Source organism: Petaurus breviceps, unplaced genomic scaffold (assembly GCF_028583685.1).
Source record: "Petaurus breviceps papuanus isolate PSGF00001 unplaced genomic scaffold, PetGlider_PUasm1.0 99, whole genome shotgun sequence".
NCBI lineage: Eukaryota > Metazoa > Chordata > Mammalia > Diprotodontia > Petauridae > Petaurus > Petaurus breviceps.
Window position 1 is genome coordinate 12,505,423 of NW_027187465.1, and position 12,378 is coordinate 12,517,800.

At 43.4% G+C, this 12,378-nt stretch overlaps 1 protein-coding gene across 1 annotated transcript in view; it reads right to left on the reverse strand.

Annotated features, from left to right (window-relative positions):
* Window positions 1–12,378, reverse strand: part of CCDC60 (coiled-coil domain containing 60) — a 219,047-nt gene that overhangs the window by 59,022 nt on the left and 147,647 nt on the right. The window contains exon 4 of the mRNA XM_069081446.1: window positions 7,634–7,801. Within this exon, the coding sequence (XP_068937547.1) occupies window positions 7,634–7,801 (168 nt within the window). The remainder of the gene's footprint in view (window positions 1–7,633; window positions 7,802–12,378) is intronic.

Below are 12,378 nucleotides of genomic sequence, written 5' to 3' on the forward strand. Positions count from 1 at the left end.
CTTTCTTTCTTTCTTTCTTTCTTTCTTTCTTTCTTTCTTTCTTTCTTTCTTTCTTTCTTTCTTTCTTTCTTTCTTTCTTTCTTTCTTTCTTTCTTTCTTTCTTTCTTTCTTTCTTTCTCTCTTTCCATCTCTCTCTCTCTCTCTCTCTCTCTCTCTCTCTCTGTCTCTCAGCAGAAAAGAGTCATTACAGCTGTTTCCTAGGAAATATATAAAAGGGGCATCTCTTGTAGGTAGAAATGATTTACGACTATGACTCTTAGAAGGAACCTCAGAAGAGGCTATCTAACACCCTCATTTTACAGAGAGGGGAAACTCAGACCTCACTCCAGTGCCTTCCCTCTGCTAGTTATTTCCTATTTGTGCTTTATGTGGTTTGCTTTGTCTATATTTGTTGGCATGTTGTCTCCCCCATCAGACTGGGAGCCCGGTGAGGGCAGGGACTGCCTCTGTGTCCCCAATGCTTACCACAGTGCCTGGCACATAAAGGTGCTTAATAAGTGTTTATTGGATTGAATTGAACTGAAGCTGGAGGGTTGAAGTGACTTTTCCTGGGTCACAGAGAAAGAGGAATCAGGATTTAAGCCCTAGCCATAGCTTTAGAGATGAAAAGGAACTCAGAATTCATCTAATTCACTGCTAATCTCTTCATTTTACAGACGAGGAAACTGAGACCTAGATGTGATTGGCCTAAGAATACTCGGATAGGAAGAAGTATATTAGGATTTGAACCCAGGTCCCGAGACTTCACATACATAAATTTGTCTCTCTCCCCAGGTTCTGAGTGGCTGTCTCATTGTCCAGTGAGTAATAATTAGCATCAATACAGTTTCTACTATGTTTCAAGCACTGTGATAAATGACCTACAAATATTCCCTCATTTGAACTGATTAGATTTGGTGACCATGTGATAAGGTGCAGTTCTTTGCCATACTGCTCAATCTGGAATTACAAAGCTCATGAACTACTTTGATTAAAGAGTCCAGGAGTATTTTTCTTTGACTTCCCTCCCAATGGAACTCAGAAGCCCCTTTCCTTAGTTACTTGAGGATTTTAGGCTAAAGCCTTCCCAGGTCATGGGATTGTAGGTCCTAGGACTGGAAAGGACCTCAGAGACCTACTCCTTATTTGACATCTGAGGAAACTGAGGCCCACAGTCAGCTAGTGGCTTGCCCAGGATCATCACACCAGTTGTTAGTGATGGGGCAAGATTCTCTACCTCCAAATATTCTCTTTCAGTTGTACAGAGCCCCCTTAGAACATTACAGGTTAATGAGGAGTTATCCAAGTTCTTTTCTTCTCATACCACCTCCCTTCCTTGGCATTTCCTCTTTCTTTAACTCTCCTTTTTCCTCTTCTTGTCTTTTGTCATTTCTTCACCTTGCTCATTTTATCCTCTTTTCTCTTTCTTCATCCCTCCTTTTACATCTCCACTTAACTTCGTCTTAAAATTTTAATTATTTTTTTTAACATTCATTTATATTTTTGAGTTCTCTCTCTCTTCCTCTCACTCTTCCGCCACCCATTGTGAAGGTAAGAAATGTGATATCAATTATACATGTGAAATCATGCAAACCATAATTCCATATTAACCATGTTGCAAAAAAGCAAGAAAAATAAAGTGAAAAAATATGCTTCAATCTGCACCCAGACTCCATCAATACTTTCTAGGGAAGGGGGATAGCACTTTTCAACATCAGCCCTTTGGAATTGTCTTGGATAATTGTATTGATTAGAAAAGCTAAGTTATTCATAGCTGATCACAGAATAATATTGCTGTTACTATGTACAGTGTTCTCCTGGTTCTGCTCTCTTTACTTCACATCAGTTCATATAAGTCTTCCTAGGTTTTTCTGAAACTATCCTGTTTGTTATTTCTTAAAGCACAATGGTAATTCCATCACAATCATATACTACAATGTGTTTAGCCATTCGCCAATAGATAAGCATCCTCTTCAATGTTCAAAAAGCTGCTATAAACATTTTTGTACAAATAGGTCATTTCCCTCCCCCCATTTTTTGGATGTCTTTGGGAAACAAACCTAGACATGGGTATTGTTGGACCAAAGGATATGCACAGTTTTATAGCATTTTGGTCACAGTTTCAAATTGCTCTTCAGAATGGTTGGATCAGTTCACAACTCCACCAACATTGCATTAGTTTCCCAATTTTTCCGCATCCGCTCCAACATTTGTCATTTTCCATTTGAAAAATTCCTTGTTAGCCCATTTGATGGGTGTGAGATGGTACCTCAGAGTTGTTTTAATTTGCATTTCTCTAAGCAATAGTGATTTAGGGCATTTTTATATGACTATAGATAGCTTTGCTTTCTTCATCTGAAAACTGCCTGTTCATATCCTTTGACCATTTATCAATTGCGGAAGGACTCATTCTTATAATTTTAACTCTTTTCTCTATATATTTGAGAAATGAAGCCTCCTCTTACTTTCTATTTTCCTTCTTCTTTTCTCCATTTCCTCTCATTCTTTCCATACCCCCTTTTTTCCATCTCCCTTCCTCTCCTCATTCCTCCCCCTTCCCTGACCTCCCCATAATTAGTGTCAGAGACAGGATTTAAACCCAATTCTTTTTCTGAATGTTTCCCCCTACATCCTAGTGCCCTTGCAAAACCCTGCCTAGCTTAATAACTTTCCTTTTTAAGGTAAACTTTTTACTAATATCTTTTGTTTTTACATTATCTAAATTTCTCCAAGAATCCTTCTCCATCCCCTTCCTAGATAGCTATACCATATAACAAAGAAAAAAATTTTCAATGAAATAAAAGGAACAGAAAATAAAAATCAGAAAAAACTAATCAACACACTGAAAACATTTGAAAATATGTGCCTTATTCCACATCTGTGGACCTCTTTCTTATGCAAAGGTGTGGTATCTTCTCACATCACTTCTTTGGGACCAGGTGTGTTCTGTATGATTCTGCAATTCACTTTAGATTATTTTATGACCTTTTATTTATATTGTTGTCATAATGTACATTTAAAAATAATTTAACTCTGTTTACTTTTCTCTGCCTCAGTTCATCTAGTCTTCCCAAATTTCTCTGTCATCATTACAGTAATTATCTCTTAGAGCAGAGAACATTCCATTATATTAATATAACACAGTTTGTTTAGCCATTCCCCAATTAATGGGCACCCACTTTGTTTCCCATTCTTTGCTACCATATAAAGGGCTGCTATAAATATTTTGTGATAAATGGAGCCTTTCTTCTCCCCAGTGACCCCCTGGGGGTATACTTCCAGTAGTGAGCCCTCTGGGTGCAAGGTTCTGGGCATTTTAGTCACTGTACTTTCATAATTCTAAATTGCTTTCCATTGTTGCCCCACCAACAATGTACTAACATGCCTCTCTTCCCACAACCCCTTCAGTATTGACTATTCCCATTTTTTGTCATTCATAATAACTTTCTTAGTTGACTCATAGTGGTTTATGCTCCTAGGAAGAGTTATTTTTTTTAACTTAGAAAAAGGTCCTCCCTGTTGATTCCTCCTTTTTCCTCCCTGTTTTTTCTCTCTTTTTCCCCCTTCTTCACTCCCTTTTGTCTTTCCCCTTCTTTCCTTCCTTTATTTCTCTCTTAATTTTGTTTTTCTTTCTCCCTTTTATTTTTCTCTCCTTCCTTCCTTTTTTATTTCTTTTTCCTTCCTTTACTTTCTTCCTTTCCCATGATCTCATTGGTGATGAGAACTAGAAAACTTCCTCTATTAAAGTAGATTGATACCAGCTTAGCATTTTATAGGGAGCTGCCTGAGGTATTGAGAGGTTAAGCGAATTTCCCAAAGTCACACAGCCTTATGGGTCAGAGGTGAGAAAGCTGTTTTTGTGGACTTTAAAGAGCTGCAGAATCAAGTACTATTCTTATTACCATTATTGTTTTCATCATCCATGATCATCATGTTCTCAATGCCCAGCATAAAACCCAAGAAAGGCTTATTGATGGTGTGATGGTTTTCCCGAGAAGGGCAATTTTTCTTTAGCTTCCCTTGGCAGACTACTGATCTCCTCTCGAGCATTAACAACATACAATTCACCCTCTAGGGTGTGGCCAGAGAGACAGTGCAGTGTCTAAGGGCTCTGACTTTGGTGGCCCCAGCTCCCAGATTCTGACCCTGGATCTGCTGTTACCTGACTGTGTATCCTTGGGTCAGGCACTTGCTTCTCTGGGTTTTAGTTTTCTCATCAGTCCAATGAAGGAACTGGACTAGATGGTATTTAGAAGCCCTTTCCACCCTGGCATCTTCTGATTCTAGGAATGGCCAACAGCTGAACAGTTCTAGAGAGATTCAATATTTCCATAGCGCTTTAAATTTTGTGAGGGGTGTTACCTATGTGATTTCATTGGAGCCTCAGACCAGCCCTGTGAGAGAGTTCCTATTGCTATTATTTACCCATTTTATGGAAGTGGAAACTGAGACCCACAAAGGTAAAGGTATTTTCCTGGTGTTACGGTAGCTGTCAGAGATGGTGTCTGAACCTAGAATCAGCCTGATTCTGAGTCAAACCCTCCATCTAATGACAATAATAATAATACAATTATAATATGTAGTATTTATATAATACTTCAAGGTTTGCAAAGTTCTTTATGAATGATTATCTTGTTTGAGCCTCACAACAAACCTGGAAAATAAGTGCTATTACTATTCCTATCATCCCCATCTTACAGATGAGGAAACTGAGGTAGACATTAGTAACTTTCTCAGGGTCATACCATTAGCAAATATCTGCATCCGGATTTGAATATAGCTCCTCCTGATGCCAAGTCTAGTGTTCTGTCCATGGTACTACCTGCCTCCCACATTACTATTAACAAAAATGCTGATAACTTCGGTTATTTACATATTTGTATAGCAGTATAAAATTTGAATCTGGAGGATGAAATGGCGAACCACTCCAGTATCTCCGCCAAGAAAACTTCAAATGGTTTGGGAAATGACTGATAAATGACAATAAAATCTAACAAGTGCTTTGCCCATATCATATAGAAGATGCAGTGTTGAAAGGTGGAAAGAGAGAGGGCTCATTCTGGAGCCAGATGGCCTGATTCTCATTACCTGGGTGACCTTAGGCAAACTGGCCTTGCTTTCCTCCTCTATAAAATGAGAAGGTTGTTCCTGATAACCTCTGAGATTCTATCTTGATCTCTGATCTCATTTGAGCCCCACTATATGGGGGTGAAGTACAACTACAGGTATTATTAGCCCTATTTTACAGATGAGGAAAATGAAGTACAGAAAAAGGCCAAAAGCCATGCTCGGAGCAAGGCAGCCAGGGTTAAACGTGGGGACCGGAGGGGAATTGGACCCGACTTCTCACTCCTTGGAATTACAATGCCAGAGCCCGATCAATATTGCTCTAAGTGGAATTCACCAAGGCTGAAATTTATGGAACTTTAAAGGAAGCCACAGGGCTACAATCTGAACCACGGGCTTGAAAGTGGATGCGTGTTCTCCAGTCTGGGATTAAAGACCCCATCCAAACACACACGGTTTTACTCTCAAATCTATTAGGGAGCCGGGAGAGGATGTGCAATCCAGCACCTGCGTCCTCACCCATTTATCTCAGCTTCTGCGAGGAAGGAGAGGCATCAGCTCACTTTCTCCCTTCCTTCAGAAAAGGGGCCGTCAGGATCTTGATATCATTAAGTAGTTAGGGCTCAGCCACTGGCATCCTCTCTGGGGCTCCCCCGTTCGACTCTGGCTTCATTTTCAGGACCCTGCCGGGGACCGTGAGCCCCTCCCCGAACGGGCAGCATCCAGGGGCCCCTCCATCATCAAAAGGGAATCTGCTCTGGGGGTATTTGGGCTAAAGAGGTCACGTTTGGTTCTGCACTGACGATACTTAGTTTCTCCCTTAATGACCACTCTGGGCTCTGTTCCTGACGATGGCTCCGTCTCTACAGCCTCACCCAAATGCGCTTTGTCAGCATGTATTTGACCGGCAGACTGGATCTATTTCCTGGCAACTTTTGCCTGGTGTTAAGTTGCTCCCTTTGACTGACTTTGGGAAAGCTTAAAACTCTGTCCTGTACATTACCCTTAATCTCTGGCTAAGCCAGACCCACAAGGTACCAAGGTGTGTGTGTGTGTGTGTGTGTGTGTGTGTGTGTGTGTGTGTGATATCACAGAAAAAGCAATTGGATGATATAAGCACAAATCTATAGCATTTTAAAGTTTGCAAAGAACTAGCGATCAGAGCCGGGGCATCTAGCCCAACCCCCCTCATTTTACAGTGAAATAAGTGATTTGCCCAAGGTGACACATAATGTCAGGGGTTAAGATTTGAACTCGGACTCTGTCTCATTAAAGCATCCCATCAGTATAGGGAAGAGGGACACAGGCATTAAACCCCCCATTTCATATTATTGACCAGGGGGTAGAATTGTTTAGGTCGGTTGATTTCCCACCCCAGACCAGATGATGAAATCACAGGTTTCAGCTCTTCTCCCACTTGTGATCTTGGTCCAGATACTGGGTCCCAGAGTCCTTATTTCTAAAATAAGGGGATTGGATTAAATGACTGGCAAGGTCCCATCCAATTTTAAATCTCGAATCCTTCAGACTTGTAAGCCAGAGATAATACAGTACAATGGAAGATGGTAGCTTTGGGGATCCATGGACCTTGGTTTCATCTCCACTCCTGTATTTACTAAGTCACCTTCTAAATTCATTTAACTTCTCTATGCCTCTGTTTCCTCATTTGTAAAATGAGACTTCATGGCCTCTAAGGTCTTTTCCATCTTTAAAAATAGGATTCAAAGGCCTTTAACACTTTTAGTGACAGGTCAAGACTACCATGGGGAGATTATAAGACAGATAGAACATAGACTAATTGAACAGCTGTTCTAACATCTGGGGCAAACATCACAACATGTGCCTATGGAAAACAGCACCAAGACTTTCTTCAAATCATGTTTTAAAGACAAATTCAACTGGGGAAGGGAGAGGGGGAGCTCAGATTTAGGGATAGAAGGGATGGATCAGGATGGGACAGTAGTCCCATTGAAGATCCCAGAGCCCCAGCAGGTTACTGTAGGGGGAGGGGTAGTTGAACAGGGGTCACACCTGAAGGTGAAGTCACACCTGGGGTGACACTATGGGGGAAGGGGGAGGAAGCAAAGTTTTGCCAATTAGGGTCTAAATTCAGTTCTTTCTATCTGCCTAGGTAGAAAGGTAAAATTTCTGGTAAGGAACTTCTTTGTCCCATTCTTGTTCTGACTCCGACCCTAGCCAAGTAGTGTCTGCCTAATGATTTTAATTCTCAATGGTGTGACTGATTATTTTCCCAAGAGGTATTGAAATAGCAGGAGAAGCTCAGATGGTTCAGTGGATAGAGCACTGGGCCTGGAGTCAGGAAGACCTGAGTTCAAATTCAGCCTCAGATACTTACTAGTTGTGTGACCTTGGGCAAATCACTTATCCCGTATTTGCCTCAGTTTCTCATCTGTAAAATGGGGACACATTGGGGAAAGAAATGCAAACCACTCCAGTATCTTTGCCAAGAAAACCCCATGGACTATCCATGGGGTCATGAAGAGTCAGAAATTACTTAATGCCCCCAAAACATATTGAAAGAGCCCTTTTTAAGACCTTAAGTACTAATGCCTCAGGGTCTACTTACTTCAGGCTAGCATCACTGGGTTCAGCAGTAGGCAATTTTGGTGGCTGAAATTTGTTTCTCTCCTCTTCTTCTCTCTTTTTATCCATCAAGGCTTTCTTTCTCATTGCATTCTCTGCCCTCAAAATATCAAAATATCCTTGGCCCATCTTCACTGACCGCATCAAGTAGCTGTGTGTGGGGAGAAGGAGAAAGAGAATTGGAAAATGAAAGATGGGGATGGTAGAAGGCATGAAGGAGGAGGAGAAGGAGCCTCAGACTTGGTGTCTGGAAGCCCAGCTCAGACACTGGTTGTATAGCCACTGGCCTCAGTTTCCCCATCTGTAAAATGGGGATAACAATTCCTGTCCTCTGTACTCAAAGCTCTCCTTAACCTCAACGTGTTAGAGAACTCCAGGGCTTTGCCTTTGAACTGAGTGCCATTAGGACTTCTAGCCTGTCTGTCCACCCTCCCGTGTGTGTTGCCTTCCCACAATTAGAACGTTAGCTCCTTACGAGTAGGGACTGTCTTAATTCTTCTACCCCAGAACTTGACACGGTGGGTGCTTGGAACAGAGTTAAGTATTTAACATATGTTTTTTCATTCATTCATTGAGAACAGTGCTTTGCTATTGTGAGGATGGCAGGTGTGAGGTTTCCATGGTTCTCTATGAGGGGGTGGTGGGAGGATTGGGTAGAATGGGGTGTGGCTTGTCCTTCTTGTCCCCCACCTGTTCTGTTCTTTATACCCCACCTTGTCAGCTAGCATTCAGAGCTGGAAGGGGCCTTAGAGACCCTCTGGTCCAGCCCTTTCCTTCTATAGGCAGGAATCTATAGCTAGAAGGCTATCAGAGGGCATCTAGTCTAATTCCCTGGCCCCTCCATTTTACAGATGGAGAAACTGAGGCTTAGAAAGGTTATAGCATTCATCTGAGGTTGCACAGTGAGTATCAAAGGTGGGATCTGAACCCAGGTCTTTTCTAGCCCTCCATCTATTTTGCCGTACTGACTCTCTGTGAGGCGACTAAGGCCAGAGAGGCTATTTGGTGTGTTCCAGGGCACACAGTAAGCAGAAGAAACTAGAAGTTGAATCCTGAGTCCACTGTTCCAAAGCTATCCTGCCTTTCCCTTGGCCTCCCAGACGTTGGTCCTATATCTCATTCTGGCTGTTTTGAGTTGGAAACTGATCCAATGATAAGCTAATTTCCACTAAGACGCTGTGGTATTAACTCATAGTGGTTTAAGGGGCTATTCCTCAGAAAGGCATTTTTATTTTTAATAGGGATTCCATAGAGACTTTGTTGTTGAGTGATTTATCAGTGGTCGCTGACTCTTTGCAAACCCACTTGGGACTTTTGGGGCAGAGATACTGGAGTGGTTTGCCTTCTCTAACTCATTTAACAGATGAGGCAAACAGATGAGGGTTAGGTGACTCGCCCAGGGTCACACAGCTAGGAAGTGCCAGAGGCCGGATTTGAACTCACTTTCCATTTACTTTGTATTTATTTTATATGCATCTAGTTATTTACATGTTGTTTCCTCACTGGACTATGAGCTCTGTAAGGGCAGGGACTTTTTTTTGGAAAGGTTTTGCCTTCCAATGTATCTCCACTGCTAAGCACAGTGCTGTGTACACAGTAGGTGATCAATAAATGCTCGCTGACTTAATAGGGAAAGGATAGATGTCTTCAGTATTTGAAGGGCTAACATGAATACTAGACCTGATCAACTGGAAAGTGCCATACGATGGAAAAAGAATAAAATGTTCTTGCTGAATTTACAAGTCAAGGGTCCTGAGTTCAAATTCCAGCTTTACTACTTATTCTCTGTGTGACTAGCAAGCCACTTCAGTTGAGCCTCAGCATCCTCATGTATAAAATGAAGGGGTTGGGGGCAGGTAGGTGGCACAGGAGGACCTGAGTTCAAATCTGGCCTTAGACCTTTGACACACTTACTAGCGGTGTGACCTTGGGCAAGTCACTTAACCCCACTTGCCTTGCCTTCCCTCCTCAAAAAACAAAATGAATGAAGGGGTTGGACTTGATGGCCCCTGTGGTCTCTTTCAGATTGGAATTTCTGATCTTACCACGTCTTAGGATGCTTTCTCTCACACTGAACCTGAGTCTCAAATTAGAGATTTGTTATGGCTTCAAAAATAGGGGGGCTGCTAGGTGATGAAATGGATAGTGCACCAGGCCTGGAGTCAGGAAGACTCACCTTCCTGTGCTCAAAGCCAGTCTCAGACACTATTAAATGAGATATTTGTAAATTGTTTACCATAACGCCTGGTACAGAGTTGGTGTCATATAAATGCCTATCTCTTTCCCTTCCCTTTACTAGCTGTGTGACCCTAAGCAAGTCACTTCACCCTGTTTGCCTCAGTTTCCTCATCTGTAAAATGAGGTAGACAAGGAAATGGCAGTGACGCAGTGACTCATGTCAAGATCGCAAGGGGAGTGAGGGACAGAGAGTCACATTCTTCTGGGGCTCCATGTCAATCTATTCTTCAGCCCTCTATGAGCACACACATACACATATAAACACTCATTCACACGCTCACACACACTCACACTCATACACACACTCACTCACAAACACACACTCACACACACTCATTCACACAGGCACACACACAAACTCACTCATGCACACACTCATACACACATGCACACACACAAACACACACTCATCCACACACTCATCCACACATGCACACCCAAACACACTCACTCACACACACGCACTCACACACATACACACATGCACACACACAAACACACACTCACATACACTCATATGCACACACTCATCCACACATCCACACACAAACACACCCACTCACACACATGCACTCACACTCACACACATACACACATGCACACACAAAAACACACACTCATACTCACACACACTCATCCACACATGCACACACAAACACACTCACTCACACACATGCACTCACACACACATACACACATGCACACACAAACACACACTCACACACACTCATAAACACACACTCCCACTTACACTCTCACACTTCCCTCCCCGTTTTGCCCTCTGGGCTCAAGCTGAACAAGTCTTGTCTCTCTCTCCATGTAACAGTCCTTCAGATACACAAAGCCAGCCATCATGTTGTCCCCATCAGGCCTCTCAATTCCATGCCCTCTATCTCAGGTTGCTAGAGGCCACTCTGGCTGCATGTCAGGGGACACTTCGTAACCAGAGGAGCTGTCCCAGAGAGGGATGAGCCGCCTAGGGAGGTAGTGGGCTCTACCTCACTGGATGTTTCCGGGAGAGCACTGGCTGTCCCTGGTGTGTGGTAGCAGGCATTCTTGCTCAGGCATGGGGTAGTATCTGAGGTCCTGCTAGTTCTGGGATTCTGTGACTCGAGGGTCCCTGATGGACTCAGAAATCCTGTTCTAGCTCAAAGGCCCTTTGGTGGCAGCAAACCTCCCCTCCATCCTCTGCTCAGCCCAGTTTTTCCAGTTCAGCCAGCGCAGGGTTAGCGAAGCATCTGGATCCTGTCCCATTGTTTTCTCCCCCCCCCCCAAGCTCTCCCTCTGCTCAGTAACGGTTTCTGCCACATCTTCGGCTCTCACAGGGGTCAGGGGGTCACCTGCTGCCTTGGGTTGATTGGCACAGCCTGGCAGGTAATCGCCTGCAGCTACCTGTTAACTGTTAAATTCTATTTGCTGTCACTTCAGTATACTTTCAGCTGGAGGAAGGCTGTCAGTGAAGGCTGTCAGAACCAGGGAGACAAGGGGAAGGGCATTCCAGTCTTGGGGGGAAGAGGAGGGAATGTTCACCCATCCACTGATAACGACAAAAATGACAGAGGGAGAGAAGTAGCGAGGGAGGGGCAGGCACAGCCGCTGTCATGCAGCCTTGCGGCCTCTGAGCAGCAGGGAGTGGGAGTGGATTCCAATCAGAGAGCAGCATCAGTCCTCTAGACTAGGGGGCCATCTTCTTGGCCTCTGGTAGGTCCAGGATTAAGTCATCCCGAGCCCACCCAGGTGAAGCAACTGGTTTGGTTCTTTGAATCGTTCAATTCCAAGGAAATAGCATCATTCCCCCCTTCTTTCCCTTTCCCACATTTTAAAAAGAGGTGGGTCGAAGAATTAAAAAGGGCAATGGAAAAGTGCAATGGGAATGAGCAGGCTGTAACATGGTATCCATGAAGAGAAAAGAAGTGGAACAAAAGAAACCCCCCTTCTCTTCCCTGGGATGTAAAATAAGAAGAAAAGACTTAATAATGGACACAGCTCTGTGAGAGATGACAGGTGGACAGCCAGGTAGTTTCAAGATGTTGGGAGAAATCGAGGGCCTTCCAGCACATTGGGTGGGTCTCCCAAGATGCATTCATGGAGAATAAGGAAAGAGAGACCTAGTTTGAGGATGCCTGGGTCAGCTGTGATCTGCTGTGTGGGCAGGGATACCAATAAATGGTCCTTTGGTCATCTTGGGGATAGCAGAAAGTATTTGAATCACTACTTTCCAAGTGTCTAACTGAAATAGCCCAATCTCCTGGTGACTTGCTATTGGGGAGAGGGGGGAATCTGAAGGTTGGGCAGCTCTGGGGCCATGATGGTGCACCCGGTGGCACTATGGCCTTTTCCTTCAGATACTCTGATGTTGGGCTTCTCAGGAGGATATGAGTGCTTGGTTTCCCCTACAACTAGGGTATCTGGGAGCTTTCTGAACACACCATCTATCTATCTATCTATCTATCTATCTATCTATCTATCTATCTATCTATCTATCTATCT